A 22757-nucleotide genomic window follows, 5' to 3' on the forward strand; every position below is an offset into this window, starting at 1 on the left:
GCATTTGGCTAGCTCAGAGTTTTGAGCCCCATGTTGGGTGTAGAGATTAGGAAAAAAAAACTACAAACAGCTCATTTTGGGGCACCTGGGAGGCTTGGTAGAGCATGTGAGACTCCTCATCTCAGGGTCATGAGTTGGAGCCCTATGTTGGGCCTACTTAAAAACATTTAGGGTGCCTGGGTGGCTCAGTTGGTTAAGCAACTGTCTTTGGCTCAGATCATGATCCTGGAGTCCTGGGATTGAGTCCTGCACTGGGCTCCCAGCTCCACAGGGAGTCTGCTTCTCCCTCTGACCTCCCATCTCGTGCTTTTTCGCACTCTCCCAAATAAATAAAATCTTTAAAAATTTTTTTAAAAAGAACAGTTTTCAACCTAACATCAGAATCATCTGAGAGGCTTCTTAAAAGACATGAGGAATGGTGTCCAGCACATTTTATGATTCAGTAGTTGGGATGGATCCTGAGATTCTGCATTTCTAAGAAGTTCCCATGTGTTGCTGCTGCTGATCTGGAAAACACTCAAAACACATTGCCCTAGAACCCAAGTTTCTTGGCTGCTTCTTCCAGGAGTGGCCACAGGAGGGCCATAACCACCTAAATTTCACAGGCCTCATTTACATTTAGCAAGGCCAACGGAGCTATTTTTTTTTTTTTTAAAGATTTTATTTATTTGACAGAGAGATCACAAGTAGGCAGAGAGGCAGGCAGAGAGAGAGGAAGAAGCAGGCTCCCTGCTGAGCAGAGAGCCCGATGCGGGACTCGATCCCAGGACCCCGAGATCACGACCTGAGCCGAAGGCAGCGGCTTAACCCACTGAGCCACCCAGGCGCCCACGGAGCTATTTTTATTTTCCCTTTGCCCAGCCCACCCAGACTATGCTCAGTCTGCCTATAGGAGCTCTGTGCACTTGGGACCTGAGAAGAGCCCCTAACATATGGGCCAAACTAAGAGGTAAAGTATGAATGAAGTAGTGGCTGGCTCTGTCAGTGGAAGGTGTGACTCTGGAGCTTGGGGTTGTGAGCTGGAGCCCCACAATAGGGGTAGAGATTACTTAAAGTTTAAGAAAAGTTTTTTAAAAATAACTAGTACCGGGGCGCCTGGGTGGCTCAGTGGGTTAAGCTGCTGCCTTCGGCTCAGGTCATGATCTCAGGGTCCTGAGATCGAGTCCCGCATCGGGCTCTCTGCTCAGCAGGGAGCCTGCTTCCGCCCCCCTCCCCCCCCGGCCTGCCTCTCTGCCTCCTTGTGATCTGTCAAATAAATAAATAAAATCTTTTAAAAAAATAACTAGTACCCAGTTGAAGGAAAAAAATGAACAAACATGTCACGACCTAGTGGGTCATTTTCTGACTTGTGTTTCTACCCCTGGCATCAGGCCACAAGAACCTTTAGAGACAACTCAAAGTTTTTTCTACTTTAATTTAAAAATGAGTTCAGCCATTTTTCTTTCAAATTCTCCATGAAAATCCAAAGTAACCTGTTACTTTTTTTTGACAAGGCTGATCATCCTACATTTCAGCCACTGACCCTTCACCAAGTCCCCATAGGCATTTCTCTCCATTTCAGCTGGTCTTTTCTGCTCCCATCCTCCTTGCACCCCAAATACCCTTTCTGCTCTAAACATTCTGTCAATCCCTCCCCAGACACACCAGTTACATCTCCAATTCTGGATCACCATTGTTCTAGTTTTCACATTCCTACTCTTGGGCAGTAAACCTAATGTTGCAAAAATATGAAATCCTACCATCTTGGCTCAGTACAAATTGCAAGTACCAACTCAACACTTATGCTGCTTGGCAATTCCTAAATCTTGACTGGCACCAAAACTCCTGAGTGAGCCCCATCAATGTAAGCACCACTTCCCCTTCACCTGAAAATACCTGAGTCTACATTATCTTTCTTAGAGAAGAATAGCCCTTTTCCAAGGCCCAAGCCTTCTCTCATCTCCTGTGTCCTCTACCCAGCAACTAGAACAACTCTGTAAAAATGAAAAGAGATCAATTCTCACCACTGCGAGAAATGGCCTCCCATTGCTCTTCAAACTGTATCCCCTCCCCATCAAGGCTTACAGGCCCAGAGTGCCCTGGCCCCTACTTAAGTTCAAGCCACGTATCTTGGCTATGTCAAGCTCTTCCCAGGTTCAGGGGCTCTGCACACTATGGTTTCTTCCCTAGGGCTCTTCTTTCCCCACTCCCTTAGTTCCTTCACCACCTTCAAGGCTTGGCTTTAGTGTTACTCCCTGAGACATCTTCCTTATTCACGTGACTTAAAGATGACCCCCTATTTTCCTAGCGCCATGTTTCCTTTGGCATGCTCTAAAGGCACCATAGTGCCTATCTGCACTAACAGACTCCCAGGTGATGCTCATGCTGCTAGCCTGGGACACTCTGAAAGCCACTATCCTAGAATAGCTAGTTCAAGCGTCTCTGTTGTTGCATTTAGTACTGGCCGCACAATGGCAATTTCAGACACTCCCAGGCCTCCTTTGAGTGCTGTATGGCTACAGGACTCTTTTACTAGTTTTCACTTTTCCAGTTGTAGCACTATTTCCTAGAACACTGTGTGTTCCTAAAACACAGTGCTATTCTGGCTCTCAAGCTCCTCCAGGACTCATGCTTTGGTCACCCTCTCCACATTTTACACAAAGAGAAAAGGTCCAGGATACTGGAGTCAGATAAACAAGGACCATCATAAAAACAAAACAAAACAAGGGCCATCATATCAGCAACACCCTCTCTGTTGAAGGTGGGTCACTGTGGGCAGGTCACTGTCCTGAGTCGTCACTAGGAAGGTGTGCAGGAGAATCTCTGCTTTTCAAAAACATTTTTTTTTTAATTTATTTATTTGACAGACAGAGATCACAAGTAGGCAGAGAGGCAGGCAGAGAGAGAGGGGAAAGCAGGATCCCCGCGGAGCAGAGAGCCCAATGGACCCTGGGATCATGACCAGAGCTGAAGGCAGAGGCTTTAACCCACTGAGCCACCCAGGCGCCCCTCAAAAACATTTCTATGGTTATTATGTACCTTAGTCCAGGATTTAAAGATAGCAAAACTTGCTTAAGAATAAAAAATTTAATTCTGTTAATGAAATTCCATTTTCCAGGCGTTGGGTTACCCATATATACTGTACCATGTAAACTGTGTGTTTTTATTTTTTTATTTTGTATTTTTAAAGATTTTAAAAGAGATCACAAGAAGGCAGAGAGGCAGGCAGAGAGAGAGAGAGAGAGGGAAGCAGGCTCCCCGCTGAGCAGAGTGCCCCATGTGGAATTCGATCCCAAGACGCTGAGATCATGACCTGAGCTGAAGGCAGAGGCTTTAACCCACTAAGCCACCCAGGTGCCCCCAACTGTGTGTTTTTAAAAGATTTGAGAAAGACAGAGCGAGAGAGTGCACTCCTGTGTGCAGGAGAATGGGCAGAGGGAAAGAAAGAATCCTAAGCCGACTATGCTGAGTAAGGAGCCCAATGCTGGGCTCAATCTCACAACCCTAAGATCACAACCTGAGCTAAAATCAAGAGCTGGACACTCAACTGACTAAACCACCTAGGCACCCCTTTTTTGTTCTTTTTGCATTTATTTATTTATTTAAGAGAGACACACATAGTGAGAGAGAGAACACAAGTGGGGGGTGGGGGAGCAGGGGGAAGCAGACTTTCCGCCAAGCAGGGAGCCTGATGCAGGCTTGATCACAGGACCCTGGGATCATGACCTGAGCCAAAGGTAGGGGCTTAACAACTGAGCCACCCAGGCACCCCTTCTTTTTGCATTTAATTTCTATGCTGTTTTTCTTTTGGAGAAGAGGCAACCTTTTACCCATATTTAAGTGCATTATTAATAGTTCCACTAAGTATGTATATTGAAGGAAAAGGTGCTATTTGTGTCCAGAGACAGAAGCTGTTTTGCAGCATTTGAAGCGCTTGCAGTGAAATTAGATAAAAAAACTGAGGGGCGCCTGGGTGGCTCAGTGGGTTAAGCCTCAGCCTTTGGCTCAGGTCATGATTTTGGAGTCCTGGGATCAAGCCCCGCATCGGGCTGTCTGCTCAGCAGGGAGCCTGCTTTCCCCTCTGCCTGCCTCTCTGCCTACTTGTGATTGCTGTCAAATAAATAAATAAAATCATTTAAAAAAAAATGAAATGCAAAATTTTGGCATTCACTTTATAAATAACATTCCAATGTATTTTACATACCATCTAGACGACTGAACTGAAAATATTAAGGTAGAGTGTTGCATGAAACACATGTAACAAAAGCAAAAATTTAAAGCACTTTACAAAATAATTACATATCTATTCCCTTCACAACCTCTGAGGTATTTTTTATCATCTTCATTTTACAGATGAGGAAACAGGTACCAAGAGGTGAAGTATCCTGTCCCAACATCATGCCATTAGTTTGAACCCTCACTCCCACTTTCTGTGACATATTTACTTCACGGAATTGTGGAAATTACTTTACATGAAACATCTTACTCAGGGGCTTGGTTCAAAACCCTTATCTTTTTCCCCTCAAATTCCATTATGGGGGATGGTTTCCTAATTTGAGATGTTTCCTAATAACACTATCTCCACATCAAACTTGTACCTCCAGTATAAAATCTGTACTTCAGACCAACTATTATTTATTCACTTGGTCAAAAAATAGTTTCCCGGGGCACCTGGGTGGCTCAGTGGGTTAAAGCCTCTGCTTTCAGCTCGGGTCATGGTCTCAGGGTCCTGGGATCGTGAGCTCCACATCGGGCTCTCTGCTCAGCAGGGAGCCTGCGTCCCCTCCCCCGTCTGCCTGCCTCTCTGCCTGCTTGTGATCTGTCAAATAAATAAATCTTTAAAAAAAAAAAAAGGTTTCCCAAAAATAGGTGTCCACACTCAGTAAGTCTTGACCAAACAGCTCCTCATGTTCCCTCTAGAACTGGACACCTCAGATCATTCTCTTCTAGAATTCTTCCCACCTCCCGCACCTCTTCCTGTCTTTTCCTTCCCAACCCATCCTTCCCACACCCTACTTAAGCACTTGGTTACCGCACTTGCAACAAGTTATGGGCTCCACTCCACATGCTCTACAGTCATACCACCACCTGAACCACCAACCACTCGCCACTGGTTACTTCCCAAATCCACCTCCTCAATATAACTCTAGTAAGAAAAATGGCCACACAAGCCATGCTTTCTCATTAACTCCCAAAATAGTTTTTTCGTCTTTGTAGGCCTCTGGTCTGCTCTTTTCCTAGAGTCCAAACATGGCTCCCTATTCTCTCATTATTCAAATTCTTCTTCTTTTTTAAAAGGCCCACCCTGAAGTGATCCTCTCAGTCAAATAATCAAGTTCTGGATAATCTTCCCCTTCTATGAGCATATGGCAAAGCATAGAATCTAGAGTACCTACCATACATTTGGCAATTAACCTTTTACTGGACACTCAACTGACTAAGCCACCTAGGCACCCCTTTTCCTTTTGTATACCCCACGGTGCTGTACATGATGGCTGACTTAGGAACTTTTGAGAGGATCGGTACTCTGCCACAGGGCAGAGCTTGGACAGTGAGAGGCCCAACTAAGAGTCCCAGATGGAAGGGATGAACCTTTTCCTTCCTGTCTGAAGGGCTGGAGGAAGGCAGCGAGGCCCCTCAAACAGTAAGTATCATCTAAAACGCATTAAGACTGCAAGTTACAGCCATCAGTATTAGTGAAGAAGAGTGGATACTGGATGCTGCTAGCAAATGGAAAAAAGCAAATAAAAACTGAGAACAGTCCCAACTCCCACATATCTCCAAACAGTAATAGGGTGGCAACAACTCCTTTCCTTTATTTCTCCCCTTGTAAAGGGAGATTCAAGTTGAGTGGCAATTCTTTCCTGCCCTCAAGTCCCCAACTCAACAAGCAACTGCAGGTACTGGACCCCGGACTGGGTAATAGTACAGGCCTTAGAACTTGCCTCTAGCACTGAGCTGCAACAGCTGTTTGTATCAGTAAGTCATCATTAAATCCACCAGAAATGAGCAGCACCACTCAAAGACCAGGAGACCAGCTGGGCCTGAAGCTTTCAGATGGACCAGAGGCTCTGTTCTTAATGATAAAAGAGTCTGGCCACTTAAGCTTGGCTGGATGGAGCCCACAACAATGACGGTCACCTCTGTGTATATGGAGGGATGTCAAGGATAAGGCCAGCTTAGTTCTCTGAAGAAAACTGAAACAGACTGGTCTTTCAGAGAAAAGGAGTCAATCAAAGTGGTACCCTGGTCACGTCAAGGTCATGGTCCACATTCCCGTGCCTGAGTAGCTGCTGGGTCAGCTGCAAACCAGAGGGAGGTGTCCAAGTGGAGAGAGGGAGACAATATGAGACTTCTAGGCCATGCAAGCTTGTCTTTCAGGAGACTTCCAGGAAGGAAAACTCACTCTCGGGGTCTGTTGACCATGACTTCACCCAGGGCCTCCAACACTTCCCGTTTATAGTCCTCGAAGTCACCATCGATCTGGCTAACACTCTGCTCCTCCACCACCCACAGTTGGCAGTTGGTTTCCGTGATGAGTCTGGCATCATGGCTGACGACAATCACAGCTTTGAAAAAAGATGAGGGAGTGAAAGACAGGGAAGAAGGGGGCAGAGCAGACTCAGAACCTGTAAAAAGAGAGCCCTGGCCAAGGGACACTACAGCCTGGTCCCTAAGGAAAGGAGGAGGGCGCACCCTGAGCCAACTTACCGCCCTTGTATTCATTGATGGCTTCCCCAAGAGCATCAATAGACTCAATGTCCAAGTTATTGGTCGGTTCATCCTATGGAGGAGACATTCCGTGACCAAGCGTTAACAATTCCTTTCATTACTGCCACCTTTGGCCCCTCCCGCAGTCCACTTCCACTCACCAGGATGAGGACATCAGGCTCCCGACAGGCCAGCTCAGCAAAAACAACTCGGGCTTTTTGCCCACCTATAGCAAAGGAGAGAGGAGAACCATGACACTTCACTGCTTTATGTTTCTGAATGTAAGCTGACTGTGTGCATGCACAGATTCCTGAAGTCCTAGCCCCTCTTCTCTTCTGACTCTAGGTACAGTCAGGAAGTGTGAAAATGGAAGAGGACACCTTCCCAAGCCCCCACAGTGGTACCAGAGAGTTTGCAGATCTGGATGGTGTGGGCGTGACTCTCAAGGCCAAAGCGGCCCAGGCACTTCCGGGCATCCTGGTAGGGCAGGTTGAAGCCCCGCTGTAGGTATTCAGTGGGCGTCTCCTCCATGCGCAGCTGCTCTGCATACTGCTGGTTGAAGAAGCCAATTTTCTGCCCAAGAGAAAGAGGTGGTCTATAAAAATCATACTTTTTCTATCAAACTCTTTATATCCAAATTCCCAAAGTCAACTTACCAGCCGATGGTTCTTTCTCATTTCTCCACGAGTCTGCAAGGAAAACACAAGTGGGAACATAAGGGAAAAGGGAGAGGTGCTGCCACTCCATATTCCAACTTTTCTGTAGGGGAGACGGAAACCAGAATTGGGCTAGGAATAAGTCCATGCAGGAAAGGGAACCTGAATGTTCTCCCTAATGTGACAACAGCACACCTGGGAAAGGAAAGAGTACAGAGCCAAAGGGGAGTGAAAGGAGAATAAAGAAGGGAGACACAAAGCACAGATTCAGAACCAGAAGGGGACTGACCACTACCAAAGAATACCCCCTTCCCACCCAGCAATACCTACCAATGGCACCTTTTTCTGCCTCAGATGGGGATAAGAGACAAGTTTGTGAGAGGATCTAAGAACACTGGATGCCTGGGTGGCTCAGTGGGTTGGGCCTCTGCCTTTGGCTCAAGTCATGATCGAGTCCTGGGATCGAGTCCCACATTGGGCTCCTGCTCGGCAGGGAGCCTGCTTCCCCCTGCCCTCTGCCTGCCTCTCTGCCTAGTTGTGATCTCTCTCTGTCAAATAAATAAATAAAATCTTTTTTAAAAGTAAATAAATAAATAAAAACACCTTGTGGTGGTGTGAAGAAAAGGGCCCTTCTCAACACTTTCCTGGAGAGAATAAAGAGGGCTACAACCAATGTATAGCACTGTACGGCAGTGTGTTGTAAAAGTCCCAAAAGCAATTCTTAGGAACACATCCTAAAAAAATGCTGCATTCAGGAACACATATAGTAAGAATGTTTACTATACAACTGACCTCCAATGAAAAACCAGAAATGATCAAAGTGACAGGTATCAAATAAATCATAGTTAACCCATAAAAGACACAGATAACTACTGGCAAGGAAAAAAGGCTTGATGTACATTATCTGAAAGAACTAGCTGTAAAAACAATCCGAGAGCCCATTTTTGTCAAAAACAAAAACAAAAACATACGCACATTTGCAGAGAAAAAAGAAAAAGCAATCCATCAAAATTAATATCAGGAATCTCTAGATTTTTCTCTGACTTATGCAATTTATACAATGAACTTACATATCTTGTATAACCAAAACACAGACAGGGGAAGGGTACCCCCAGTCTAACCCCTCTTCTCCTGGCTCTCCTCCCCAAACTGATCTACAGTGTTCTCCTCTACTTCTACTTTCTTGAGCACCTCTTAGGACAATGAGTCATCTATGATGCGTTCCATATTAAAATCGCCAGCACAGAAAGGGACTCCTTGATTCTACCATCTGGTGAAGAGCTGTCTTGCCACCCTTGTCACGTTCCCCTGTCCTGGCTCCACGACTTACTGGTGTGAGCTTGCCCGTCAGCAGCAGGAGCAGGGTGCTCTTCCCCACGCCGTTAGGGCCCACAATGCAGACTGTAAGGACAAAGACAGGTAGTTAAAGAGGTCCCCAGGAACTGTCCCTCACAGTCTAGCTCCCCATCCCCAAGCACTTGACACCAACTCACTCCTTGAGTCCATGTCAATGCCAAAATCCAGATTCTTGAAGAGTGGTTTCTGCCCCTCATAACCAAACGTGACACCTGAGAACCAGGAAAAGAAGTGATTTACTTCCTTTTCAGAGTCACCCTGAAGGTCCTGTCCTGGCCAATGGATCCCATGCTGGGTGGAGGACATGGGGTGCACATGGTTCCACCCCGTGCCGCCAGGGTCTGGCACCGCTCACCATGCAGACCCAGCACAGGAGGACTGAGAGGCGGGGGGTTAGGGAAAGTGAAGCGCACGGTGTACTCCTTGGGGCGCTTCAGGAGCTCCGGAGCCTCTTGCGATTCCTCATCCTGGTTTTTCCTCCGGCATTTCTGCTGCTTTCGAGTCAGGGCTTCCTTTGTTTGCTTCTCCTGGAGAGAAAGGGAAAAGGAGAAATCCACACCCTTCATATGAAATGAAGGGCAGTGTCCTAGTGCCCCCTCTTTCTCTGTACTGAGAGAAGCGACCCCCAGGCCAGGGAGATCCCCAGGTGCTCACCGCCTGCTTGGTGGACTTGCCACCTGCCTTTAGCTCCTTCAGCTTTTTCTCCTGCTTCTCATACTGCTTCAGTAGTTCCTTCTGCTTCTGCTGATACATCTTCTTAAAGGTCACTGCAGCAGAACAGGAGGACGGGCATCAACGGTTGTCTTTCTCCCCAGCAGAGGGACAAGCAGGACCAGTTGGTGGGCATCACTGTCTGGACTCTGAAGACTTAGCTTAACACTACTGGGTCCTTGTTCTGAGGCCTTTTCTTAGGCCTCATCTCTTTCCTCCCCCTACAAATGATCCTACTTACTGTAATTGCCCCGATAGTAATGGAGCCGCTGGGCATCGAGATGGATAACATCAGTGCAGACATCATCCAGGAAGCCCTGGTCATGGGAGACGATGAGCAATGTCTTCCGCCAGCCCTGGAGGTAGCTGAGTTTTAGAAAAGAGTATGGACATGTCACCATGGTCAAGTTAGGGTTAAGTCAGGGGAAGCAGACAGACAATGAAAAAAGGGAGGAAAAGAGGAAATGCTAGGCTGTAAAGACAGGGTGTAAACAGCTAGAAATAAGGACGTAATGGGAACCAATGATGCAAAGACTGTAATGGTGGGTGACGCACTTATTGAGCCAGATGACAGCATTGAGGTCCAGATGGTTAGTGGGCTCATCCAACATCAGCAGTGTGGGCTCCATGAACAGCGCCCTAGGGGGTAGGGTGGCAGAATGTAGGATCAGGGGTAGATCTTTGCTCAGAAAACCCCATAGAAGCCTCTGATAGGTGAAAACTACTTTCCAATCTCTCGTCAGAGAAGCTTCTGTGCAGAAGATGTCAATGAAAATGTACCACCAGGTAGGGAGGAAAGATCTTCAGTCTGACAATGCAGACGATATGGGAGGAAGCAGGAAGCCTTGAAACTCCCTACTGGCCATAGAACAAGATGGATGGAGGCTGGAAGAGGGAGGGTAGTGATGTGGGTGGCCCACCTGGCCAGGGAGACACGCATGCGCCAGCCCCCTGAGAATTTCTGTGTGGGCCGATTCTGCATTTCAGGGTCGAAGCCCAGACCAGCCAAGATCCGCCGGGCTTTGGCCTCTGCAGCTGCTGCCCCGGTCGCCCGTAATTCCTCATACACCTGGAGGAGGGAGAAGAGGACACATGTCTGAAGGTTCCAGGAACCTCCAAGGCTTAGCCCGTGTCCCTTGCGCCATATCCTCTACCTTCTCTAGCCTCTCAGCAGCTGTGTCGTCTCCCTGCTCCAACTGTCCCTGGAGCTGTCGCTCCTCTTCCAACAGCTTCAATCGCTTGGTGTCAGCTCGAAGAACAGCCTGCACGGCTGGTGTCTCATCTGCTACCACCTCTGGGCAGGGGCGAGAACAGACAGGTCGCCAGGAGAGCCAAGACTCCCATTCCTTTTTCCCTTCAGCTCTATTTCTGGTTGGCCTGACCTTGCTCAATACTTTGTACTTATTTCAAATAAAATATTCTTTACTCCCTCCTCTCCTTAGCATCCATCTCCCTGTCCCCACTCTCCCCCCACAACATTTCCCACTCCATAACTATAATTTCTTCTATTCGTGGTTGACTCTTCTACCCCAACTGCCCACCCTCTTAGACCCACTTCACCTCCCCTCCAAACCCATCCCACCACTGGCCTCACCCTGCTCACACAGCAGCACGTCGATGTTGGGAGGGATGCTCAAGGCCCGGTTGGCGATGTGCTTAAGGAGAGTGGTCTTGCCCTTGCTGGGGAATGAGAACTATTGGGACCAGGCCACCCCTGAAAAATTTTCCTTCCAGCCCCTTCCCCTTTACAACTTCAGCCCCTCTCCTCACCCATTCGGTCCTACTAGCCCGTAGCGGCGGCCAGCTACAATGTACAGGTCTGCGTTGACAAATAACTCCTTGCCATGGGCTGAGATGCTGAACTTCTCCAGCTACAGTTATCAGGAAAACAGTGGCAGAGGAAATAATAGGTATATGAGAGCCCCTCTCTCACACAGCAGCTGCAACCTTCTCCCTGCTAGGAAGTCTCTGACAGACAACTCCAGCATAACCCTCTTTTCACACTGGTCTCCTTCCTGCCCACTACTTTGAACAGGAGTCTCCCAAATTCTAAGCCAGTCTACCCCATCCCACCTTACTTTACCCCCAAGTGTAAAGCAGACTCCTCTGCTTCTGTTGGTTTTCCTATTTTCTTGCTGAAGTTGACAGAACTCAAGGTATGGAACATGCCTCCAAGTTTTCTTCCAGTGGAGTATGCCACTCATACCTTACTTCCTTGGCTGCCACGACTGCTCAGGGAAGGGTGGCACTTCCCTGAGCAAAATGGTTTGAGGGTCCCCTCAGACCATACCTTAATGTCAGATGCATTTTCTAACATAGCTTGGCGGGAGGACACCTCTGCTTGGGACACGGAGAAATCATTTTCAGCAGCATTGGCTGCTTTTAATGAAGCCACCTGGCGCTCATACTCCATCTGAGAAGGAAGGAAAAACCAGATATGAGGCCACTGTATGCCAGTTACCTGTCACAACACAGCCACGTCATCAGACACACACACATACACAAAGCGCACAGTATACACACTTCTTTCCTGACTCCCATTTTTCTTGCAATAACCCCGAAAGCTCTCTTTTCCTGCCCTCCTAATTCAGATGTCCCCTATATGAAAATAGTTTTTTAAAGGTTTTAAGTAATCTCTGTGCCCAGTGTGGGGGTTGAAGTTACAACCCCACGATCAAGAGTCACATGCTCTAAAAACTGAGCCAGCCAGGTGCACCACCCCGCTCATTGAAATATTAAAAAAAATCAAATGCTCCTAACTTCGACCAAGGTCTTACCTGTTTCTTTAGCTTTTTCTTCTCCTTTTTGCTAAGGTGTACATAAGGATCATCAGCCTTAGACTCCTCTTCCTCTTCCTCCTCTCCTTCCTCTGAACCCTGTGAGAACCAGGGGGTGATGAAAAAACAAGAGACTCCTTCCTGAACTCAGATTTACTGTCATTTACCCAGTCCCACAATCAATTCATTCCTTCTCCACCCAGAGTCCTGAAATATCTTGGTGGGTCCTATCACTCTCTCATACACACCCCTGGGCTACCTGGAGTCCTTTAGCCACTTCTGCTGCCAGGAATTGTGTAAGACAAGCGGTATGAACGTGAATGTATAAAATATAACAATTCTTCTTCTTCTTCTTTTTTTTTTTTTTAAAGATTTTATTTATTTGGGCGCCTGGGTGGCTCAGTGGGTTAAAGCCTCTGCCTTCAGCTCAGGTCATGATCCCAGGGTCCTGGGATCGAGCCCCACATCAGGCTCTCTGCTCCGCGGGGAGCCTGCTTCCTCCTCTCTCTCACTCTCTGCCTGCCTCTCTGCCTACTTGTGATCTCTGTCTGTCAAATAAATAAATAAAATCTTTAAAAAAAAAAAAGATTTTATTTATTTGACACACAGTGAGAAAGGGAACACAAGCAGGGGAGCAGCAGAGGGAGAGGAAGAATCACGCTTCCTGCCAAGCAGGCAGCCCGATGTGGGGCTCGATCCCAGGATCCCAGGATCATGACCTGAACCAAAGGCTGAGCCACCCAGGCACCCAAATATAACAATTCTACATACCCACAGATATAACAACACATACCACTGCGGGGTGGGGGAGGAATAGACGAAACAGGTTATTTTCTTCACCTATCAAATGAGCTGCTCTGTCTTACATGCTAACAAGCAAAAAAAAATGTCCAGAAACCCTAACATACAGCACTGAGGAATCTTTTTTTTTTAAAGATTTTATTTATTTATTTGACAGAGACAGACACAGCGAGAAAGGAACCACAAGCGGAAGAGGGAGAAGCAGGCTTCCCGCCGAGCAGAGAGCCTGACGTGGGGCTTGATCCCAGAACCCTAAAATCATGACCTGAGCCGAAGGCAGACGCCTAATGCCTAACAACTGAGCCATCCAGGTGCCCCAGCACTGAGAAATCTTAAGTGGATCCAGAATCAGAATATCCTATAAGTGCAGGGACCTCAGAAATCACTAGATCACACAGATAACTGAGCTCCCTTGAGGTGGAAAAAAGTCACACAGCTGGTGACTGCCAGAGCCAGAAAACCAGATCATCTGAGGGTAACACCAGGGTCCTTTCCTCTCTCAATGAATGGGCCACAGGCCAAATCCTACCTGATACCTAGATTAATATGGCCCACAAGCTAAGAATGGTTTTACAATTTCAAAGAGTTATTTTTAAAAAAAGAATATGCTGGGGCACCTGGGTGGCTCAGTGAGTTAAAGCCTCTACCTTCGGGTCAGGTCATGATCTCAGGATGCTGGGATTGAACCCCGCATCGGGCTGTCTGCTTAGCAGGGAGCCTGCTTCCTCCTTCTCTCTGCTTGCCTCTCTGCCTACTTGTGATCTCTGTCTGTCAAATAAATAAATAAAATCATTAAAAAAAAAAAATTGAATATGCACCAGAGATTGTATGAAGTCCGTAAAGCCAAAAATATTTATTTTGTGACCCTTTACAGAAGCTTGTCAACTGTAGTATTTAACACCACCCCAGATTCTGCTCCCCTCCCCAAACCAAGGGCCACAGAATGCTAGTACCTCAGCCCATCTTCTCCCAACACCAAAATACATACCGGCTCTGCCTTCTTGGCTTTCTCCTTCCCTTGTCTGGGTAGTTCCTTTTCTTTTGTTATTTCTTCTTCTTCATCCTCCTCTTCTTCATTGTCCAGAGCAGCAGACTTATTGTGAGACTAACAGTGAAGACAATTGGTCTGATGAAAATGTTCTAATGCCTGAGACCCAGCAGGGGACCCTCCTCCTGCCATTACTCCCTTACCTTGGCCTTCCCCTTTGACTTCTCTTCCTTTCCCTTTCTGCCCTTCAACACAGGCTGCTGTTCCTCAGACACAGCCTGGAAAACACACACACAGAAAATTAATTTACTACCTTGTTGTTTACTAAGTATTTCTAAGAAGTCTAGAACTGGGAATTAACTATACCCAGTGCTGCTGAAGAGAAAATGAGATCAAGGAAAACACTGGCTTCCCTCATGAGATGAAAGTGGAAGGCTAACTAGATGATGTCAGTAAAGCTAAGGGATTGGGAATCAGGAAAGTGAGCAATGTGGATGGGGTGGCACTAATACTGGAGGGCTCTGAGACCGCACATCTTTTTTTTTTTTTTTTTAAGATTATATTTATTTATCTGACAGAAAGAGATCACAAGTAGGCACAGAGGCAGGCAGAGAGAGGGGGAAGCAGGCTCCCAGCTGAGCTGAGCTCAATCCCAGAACCCTGAGATCTTGATCTGAGCTGAAGGTAGAGGCTTAACCCACTGAGTGACCGAGGTGCCCCTAAGAGGACACATCTTAAGAGGAGATAATGGATGTGAGTTTGGAAAAGGCATTTAAGCATAAAAAACTAAGAAAGGCTTCAAGGGCACCTGGCTGGCTCAGTCAGTAGAGCATGCAACTCTTGATCTTGTGGTCTTATGTCTGAGCCCCAAATTGGATGTAAAGATCAAATAAATAAAATCTTAAAACAAAACTATTAAAAAAATAAAATCTTAAAAAAAGAAAAGAAAATTTAAATAAATAAAAGCAGTTTAAAAAGCAAGGGAATTACCACACCATGGCCAGAAGGTGCTCGATGGGGTGGGAGTGACCAGGAGAGCTGCCACTTTCACCTTATTGATCCGATTCTTCTCTAGCTTGGCAGGCTTAGGAGGATGTTTTTCTTCTTCCTCCTCATCCTCACTCTGATCTTGAATCAGGGCTGCAAAAACATTACCAGCCTAGAGAACGAAAGGGCAGGAGAAGTCAGTGGGATGGTCAAGGTTCCCCCCTGGGACACAGATGTCTTACCACAGAGATGGCTTACCTTAGTTTTCTTCCCTCCTCGGGGCGTGGGGGCAGGGACTGAAATGAAAAGGGAAGTAGGAAACATTATAATGTCTGGTTCCCCAGTCGAAGATCAAGGAATGAGGCACTTTACTATTATCATTTAGTATTCATAACTAAAGGATTCTGGGGCACCCATTTCCCCTCAGGTCATTTACCCTCATCCTCCTCATCACTGGCTGGCACTGAGAGCTTCTTAAGACGCTCCATGAGCTCTTTCTCTTCTCCATCATCACCCACATCCTTCTTCCGCCGGCCTTTTCGGGTGTCTCGTTTTTTTTTCGGCTGCTGAAAGGAAAGCAGGAGTAAGACAATGAAGCCCTGGCCCCTGCTGCATCTCCCATGAGCTGAGTGAACCAATATGGGCTGGACAGGGGTTGGTGGATGGAACCCCGATACTTGAACCTGCTGCTGCTGTTGCTGCTGCTCCTTCTCCTTGAGCACTTTCTCTTCTTCCCCAGCCTGTTTATCTTCTACAGACAGTTCCTCAAAGAACTGTAAAGGTAGTTAAGATATAGGTTAATGTGTCTCAGAGACCAACCAAGCAAGCCCTCCTCTGCCACACAAAGGCCCAATGACCCTCCAGTCCACCCTTACCTTCCTTCCTCTCTTGACAACATCTTTCCTCCTCCCATGAACTCCCCACATCCTACACATGGCCATATTTTTCTTTTTTAAAATATTTTATTTATTTGAGAGAATGGAAATGAGAGAGATCACAGAGGGAGAGGGAGAAGTAGATTCGCCGTTGAGCAGGGATCCCGATGTGGAGCTTGACCCCAGGACCCTGAGATCGTAACCCAAGCGGAAAGCAGACACTTAACTGACTCAGCCACCCAGGTGAACCACGTGGCTATATTTTGATTGGAAACACCCATGGTCATTTCTCACCCACAACCCTCATTTCCTCACCGTCTTTTTGGTCTTTTTGTCCTTCTTCCCCTTCTTCACCACTTTGTCTAGAAGGTTAAGCAGACATTGTGAATGCTTATCTACAAATTCCAAAGCAGCATAATTTCCCTGCAAAGCTCTCATTGGCTCCACTCTATTTTACTATTTTCTATCATTCTCTAGGCATTTGCACTGTCCCACAAAAGACAATGGTGCCATAGTGGCAGTGGAAGGGAGTAGAATTCATATAGTAAAGACAAAGCTCCCAGCTGTGTAAGTAGTTACAATATTCAGAGATGACAGTATTTTTTGTTTTTTTAAAGATTTTCTTTAATCTCTATACCCAACGTGGGGCTTAAGACCACAACCCCGAGATCAAGAGTCCTACACCAACTGAGCCAGCCAGGTGCCCCAATGACTCCTGTATTGTTACTTGGAAAATTAGTGGCACTAGTGGTACCATTTATTACTTCAGGATACAGTAGAAAAGAAAGTCCCTTCTCCCTACCCTTGTTACCCATGAGGGGGAAAGTAGGACAAAAATATGATCAGGGACGCCTGGGTGGCTCAGTTGCCTTTGGCTCAGGTCATGATCCCAGCTGCCTTTGGCTCAGGTCATGATCCCAGCGTCCTGGGATCGAGTCCCACATCAGGCTCCTTGCTCGGCAGGGAGCCTGCTTCTCCCTCTGCCTCTGCCTGCCATTCTGTATGCCTGTGCTCGCTCTCTCTCTCTGACAAATAAATAAAATCTTTTAAAAAAAAATGATAAATTCAGTTTCCCATATGTCATTTGTGAAAAGCACAGACTGGGGGGTCCTGGGTGGCTCAGTGAGTTAAAGCCTCTGCCTTCGGTTCAGGTCATGATCCCAGGGTCCTGGGATCGAGCCCTGCATTGGGCTCTCTGCTAGGCAGGGAGCCTGCTTCCCTTCCTCTCTCTCTGCCTGCCTCTCTGCCTACTTGTGATCTCTGTCTGTAGAATAAATAAATAAATAAAATCTTTAAAAAAAGAAAAAAGAAAAGCACAGACTGCGTAAACAGAGCTCTCTGGTAAGTAAATGAGTATCTGGGTCTATGCCCCACCTGCTCTGCTCACATAACATTCTAGCTAAAATCACACTGCGTTATATTTAACTGTTTGTACATCACTCTTTCATCCCAGAGAGCACGTGACAGACTGTTTGGCTTGAGTTCCCCTGGAACAAAGTGGGATGTCCTATATAAAATGTGACTGACTGAACAAATTTCAGCTCCTGCTTTCTATCCAACCCTGCTTCCCTGAAGGCTAACTAACTTCCTCTCCCTGCCCTATCAGATTGGGATGCATCCAGCAGTCTTAGAATTTCTCTTCCTGTCCAGGCCTCCCCACCATCATGTTCCCCTCCAAATCAACCCATCTATCCAAAAGCACTCCTGGATTGTTAACTTAAAACAAACAAACAAATAAATAAATAAATGGCTTTCTGCTACCCACCACATTAAGTATTTTTCTTTCTTTCTTTCTTTTTTTTAAAGATTTTATTTATTTGACAGAGAGAAGCATAGCGAAAGAGAGAACACAAGCAGGGGGAGTGAGAGAGGGAGAAACAGGCTTCCTGCTGAGGAGGGAGCCGGATTCGGGGCTCAATCCCAGGACCTGGAATGGTGCCCTGAGCTGAAGGCAGACGTTCAACAACTGAGCCACCCAGGTGCCCCCCCCTTTTAAAGGTAGATTCCATGCCCAATGTGGGGCTTGACCTCATGATCCTGAGGTCAACAGTCACATTCTCTACCAACTGAGACAAACAGGGGTTCCCCACATTAAATATTTTTAGGCTAAAATTCCACATAGTCCGTAGTAATCAATTATTCAGGGAAGTTTTACTGATATCTATATGCCTAAAACTGCAATTATCCAAGGATAATCTCAGTAATTTAAGGCTTGGCAAATTAAAAGGGTCCTATCCTATCTTTTCTGTTATATCCTTTTCCCTACCCAAACCTAGGTTCTGGACATTAACTTCTCCTTGCTCCCTGATTAAGCCCCAGGCATACATAGTCTGACTTTGCTTAATCTGTGTCTTCCATCCGGAACATATTTTAAGAATTTTTTTTTAAAGATTTTATTTATTTATTTGACAGAGATCACAAGCAGGCACAGAGGCAGGCAGAGAGAGAGGAGGAAGCAGGCTCCCTGCTGAGCAGAGAGCCCAATGTGGGGCTCGATCCCAGGACCCTGAGACCATGACCCGAGCTGAAGGCAGAGGCTTTAACCCACAGAGCCACCCAGGCGCCCCCAGAACATATTTTAAAATTTGATCCCCAAATCAGCTGAGTAATGTGACTGAGTTGAAAAGATATGCAAAAGAAATAATGAAAGGTTTTATATGCTATTCCAAAGAATTTAATCTCTTAAGACATTTTTTTGTTGTTACTTTAAAAGATTTTATTTACTCATCTGAGAAAAACAGAGTGCAGGGCGAGGGGCACAGGGAAAAAGAGAAAAAATCTTTTTTTTTTTTTTTTTTAAAGATTTTATTTATTTGAGAGAGAGACAGCACAAGTAGGGGGAGCAGCAGGCAGAGGGAGAGGGAGAAGCAGGCTCCCTGCTGACCAGGGAGCCCTATATGGGGCTCAATCTTAGGACCCTAGATCATTACCTGAGTTAAAGGCAGATGCTTACCCAACTGAACCACCCAGATGCCCTGACTTGAGCCGAAGTCCTAGGACCCTAAGATCATGACTTGAGCCAAAACCAAGAGTCTGACACTTAACCGACTGCTCCACCCAGGTGCCCCAATCCTAAAAACATTAAGACTAAGGACCCACTGCAGTACAGAAGGAGGAAGAAAAGGCAGGATCAGCTCACCTTGATAACACTGAGGAGTCTTGTCCCAAATACTAATTTCTCCCCAAGGACTAATACAACCACATCATCTCTCCTTCCTTTAAATCTCTTTTGAATTTTAGGGGAGCCTGGCTCAGGGGGTTAAGCCTCTGCCTTTGGCTCAGGTCATGATCTCAGGGTCCTGGGATTGAGCCCCACATCGGGCTCTCTGCTCAGCAGGGAGCCTGCTTCCCCCCACCCCCCGCCTGCTTCTCTGTCTACTTGTGATCTTTGTCTGTCAAATAAATAAATAAAATCTTTTTAAAAAATCCTTTGCATTTAGAACATCACTTTGAACCTCCTGAAAAAGCATGATCACCAAGGAACAGGACAGAACTAAGTATGGCTAAAGTGATCTTCCATCTCTCCTTTTTTTTTAAGATTTTATTTATTTATTTGACAGAGATAGATCACAAGTAGGCAGAGAGGCAAGCAGAGAGAGAGAGAGAGGGAAGCAGGCTCCCTGCTGAGCAGAGAGCCCGAGGTGGGACTTGATCCCAGGACCCTGAGATCATGACCTGAGCCGAAGGCAGCGGCTTAACCCACTGAGCCACCCAGGTGCCCCTCTCCTCCTCTTAACAGCATCAATTCACCACTTCAGCTGCTCCTAACTCCAAAGCTTAATACAACACTTCCCTTTACCTCAACATCTCCGCACCCAATTACCATTTGCTACCCTTGTCCTTACTGAGTCTCCAAAGTGTAGTCCACACTAGCTCTGCTTCCTCATTTCCCACTCCTTTTTAAACATACTTCAAAACGGTTTGGATATCATCTCCTAAGGACTACTACCCTTTTCCAAAGTTGCCACTGTCCCCTTAGGTGCTCAACCCCAAAAGTATATTTTTTTTTTATTGGGGCGTCTGGGTGGCTCAGTGGGTTAAAGCCTCTGCCTTCGGCTCAGGTCATGATCTCAGGGTCCTGGGATCGAGCCCCGAGTCGGGCTCTCTGCTCGGCAGGGAGCCTGCTTCCCTTCCTCTCTCTCTGCCTGCCTCTCTGTCTACTTGTAATCTCTGTCTGCTCTGTCTGTCACATAAATAAAATCTTAAAAAAAAAAAAAGGTTTTATTTATTTATTTGACAGAGATCACAAGTAGTTAGAGAGACAGGCAGAGAGAGAGGGAGAGGGAAGCAGGCTCCTGCTGAGCTGAGAGCCCCACGTGGGACTCGATCTTAGGACCCTGAGATCATGACCTAAGCCAAAGGCAGTGGTTTAACCCACTGAGCCACCCAGGCGCCCCCAAAAAGTGTATTTTTAGTCCTGATTTTGCAATGACTTCTCTGCAACATTCCATGCTACCATCTCCTCAACCTTTTACTTCTCTCCTGTCATTACTTAATTTCAGGGCTTGTTGCTTCTGGTTTGCCTCCAGTTTCTCCGATGGCTCACCTTTTTCAGTCTCATCTCTTCTGCCTCCTTTCCTTACTTCCCTTAACTGCTGAGGTTCTCTCGGGGTCCCATCTTCTGTCCTTTTTTGGCTTCAATCTGCATATTCTCCCTAGCAGACTTTTCTGCATCCAGCCTTTCAACAACACGCCTGTGTCTTTACTTCTAGCCTAAGATCTCTCTCTCTCTTTTTTTTTTTTAAAGACTTTATTTATTTGTCAGGCATAGAGGGAGAGCGAGCGAGCGAGTGAGCACAGGCAGACAGAGAGGCAGGCAGAGGCAGAGGGAGAAGCAGGCTCCCTGCCGAGCAAGGAGCCTGATGCGGGACTCGATACCAGGACGCTGGGATCATGACCTGAGCCGAAGGCAGCCGCTTAACCAACTGAGCCACCCAGGCGTCCCGCCTAAGATCTCTCTTCCTGCCATATGCTCTTAAAAGATTCCGGGGTTGGGGGGGGGGTTCCCAGAAATCCCCAACTTGGCTTTCAAAAGTTGACCTTACCTCTTCCCACTCCCAATCCTACAGCCCATTCCTGATTTCAAGCAATAGTCTACCCACTGAGTTACCTGTCATTCTTTTTTTTTTTTTTAATTTATGTATTTGACAGACAGAGATCACAAGTAGGCAGAGAAGCAGACAGAGAGAAAGGGAGGAAGCAGGCTCCCCGCTGAGCAGAGAGCCAGATGTGGGGCTGGATCCCAGGACCCTGGGATCATGACCTGAGCTGAAGGCAGAGGCTTTAACCCACTGAGCCACCCAGGCGCCCCCTGAGTGTCATTCTTAATCCTTCTTCCTTCAGTCAGTTCTCAGACCTGCTCAATGCCATCTCCTCAGTACTCTTTTAGTCTTCACTGCCTTGGCTCACTTTCTTATTGCTTCTCACCTAGATCATCGCTAGAGCCTCTTACCCATATGGTCATCCTGCCTCCAATCTTGATCTATTCAACCCATTCTCCACTGCTCAGTGTTGTCAGGATGAGCTGATCAGATTACTCCTTAAGCACTTCAATGAGTCGTCCCTAATGTCCTCAGGATTGAGGTCTTTGGAATAGTTAAGAAATCTTCCATTATTTGTCTCCTGAACATCTTTCCAGCCCCATCACATTAGTCACCCAATACTGGGAACAAGACATCCTCACCTGTCTTTACCTTTGCACAAACTTCTTCCTCTGCTTGAAATTCTCCTCCTCTGGCTAACTCATACTCATCCTTCCAGAATTAACTCAGCTACCACATATTCCTGCGAGGCTTTGCTGACATTCCTACCCTATCTGTCTGAATAAATGCTTCTCCTCTCTGCTCTAGTCTTTTAGTATTCTCAAGCACATTCATCACTCTGTCAATTATTTTCTGATTAATGCTTTCCCCTCCATTAAACTGGGTGCCCCTCTGGGGCAACTCTTATCTTTAATCTCTACATTTCCAATTCTCTACTCAGTACCAGGTATACAAGAAGTAACCAATGAATGCTTGTAAAATCAGTCACACTGTGTACGAAATGTAATTATTTTTAACCATTTTCTCTCCCCTTGAAGTGCCTTCAAATTTGGGAGGATGTCTTCATATTTTTTTCTCCCTCCCCTCAGCAGTGTATACGGTGATAAAAAGCAGCTGCTCAACAAACATTCTGGGTTTTTAAGTAAACCTTAACTCTCATTCCAACACCCAGTAGCTACACCACGTTCTTGCTCCAGATGAGCCTAATGTGTATTACGCAAGAGCTCAAGAGGGAGTCATCCTCTCGCTCCCGAGGGGGTGTGGGTGCGTGGCGCGGTCTATGTGCGTGCGTGTACGATCGCGCTGCAGCAGGGGTATCGAGGCACTGGTTACAGATTCCTGAGGAATGTAGAATACAGCATGGTGGGGAAGGTGTTCAAAAGAGAAGGAGGGCTTTCTTATTTCTCCCCATCTATCCCGCGGCGCCATATACTTTTCCTTGTCTCTTGCCCAGTCCCACCGAAACTCGTGCGCGACACCCCGGCACTTTTTCTTCCGCTCCCACCCAATTCGCTCCCGCCTGGGTAAAAGCTTTCTAGCTCCATTAAACGCATGCGCAGTGGCCTCTCTCACGGCCCGTCAGGCTTACACCCCGTGACCCCTTCCTAAAACATGCGCACTCTCTTCTCCCCTTTCCTCTCTCGTTGGTTCCCTGCCCATCAGCCTCACCTGTGGGGCTCGTACTCTCTCCGTCCCCGATCCACTCCGGTTCCGGCGGCTGCTGCTTGGGCCCCTTCGGCATCGCGGTGGCAGTTACAGCTACTCTGGAGACGCCGGGTGCTATTTCCGCTTCCGGTAGCGTGGGCTCCCGATGGGGGCGGGCTCTCCACGGCCAGCCTGTCCTTCCGCGGTGCACGTGCGCGCCTCGCAGTCAT

The 22757-nt window shown here is 46.9% G+C and overlaps 1 protein-coding gene across 4 annotated transcripts; it reads right to left on the reverse strand.

The window, feature by feature from the left end:
* Positions 1–5770: 5770 nt before the first annotated feature.
* On the reverse strand, positions 5771–22752 carry ABCF1 (ATP binding cassette subfamily F member 1). Of its 4 annotated transcripts, none has more exons than XM_032338068.1 (25): positions 22552–22752; positions 16157–16203; positions 15650–15739; positions 15403–15529; positions 15225–15262; positions 15031–15138; positions 14183–14257; positions 13980–14096; positions 12191–12289; positions 11704–11826; positions 11184–11284; positions 11008–11093; positions 10568–10707; positions 10334–10482; positions 9969–10052; positions 9655–9779; positions 9357–9469; positions 9058–9229; positions 8840–8914; positions 8677–8747; positions 7347–7379; positions 7095–7263; positions 6852–6916; positions 6691–6763; positions 5771–6548 (listed from the first exon to the last, which is right to left on the reverse strand). In XM_032338068.1, the coding sequence occupies exons 1-25, from the start codon at positions 22622–22624 to the stop codon at positions 6382–6384; spliced, it is 2520 nt and encodes an 839-aa protein (XP_032193959.1). In that variant the 5' UTR covers positions 22625–22752; the 3' UTR covers positions 5771–6381. The 4 variants fall into 4 exon arrangements, with proteins under 4 accessions (XP_032193959.1, XP_032193958.1, XP_032193957.1 ...); XM_032338067.1 differs by having other exon boundaries at positions 15403–15532; XM_032338066.1 differs by having other exon boundaries at positions 15403–15532; positions 15644–15739.
* Between the last annotated feature and the right edge of the window lie 5 nt (positions 22753–22757).

The sequence above is a fragment of the Mustela erminea genome, chromosome 4 (genome assembly GCF_009829155.1).
Source record: "Mustela erminea isolate mMusErm1 chromosome 4, mMusErm1.Pri, whole genome shotgun sequence".
Taxonomy (NCBI): Eukaryota; Metazoa; Chordata; class Mammalia; order Carnivora; family Mustelidae; genus Mustela; species Mustela erminea.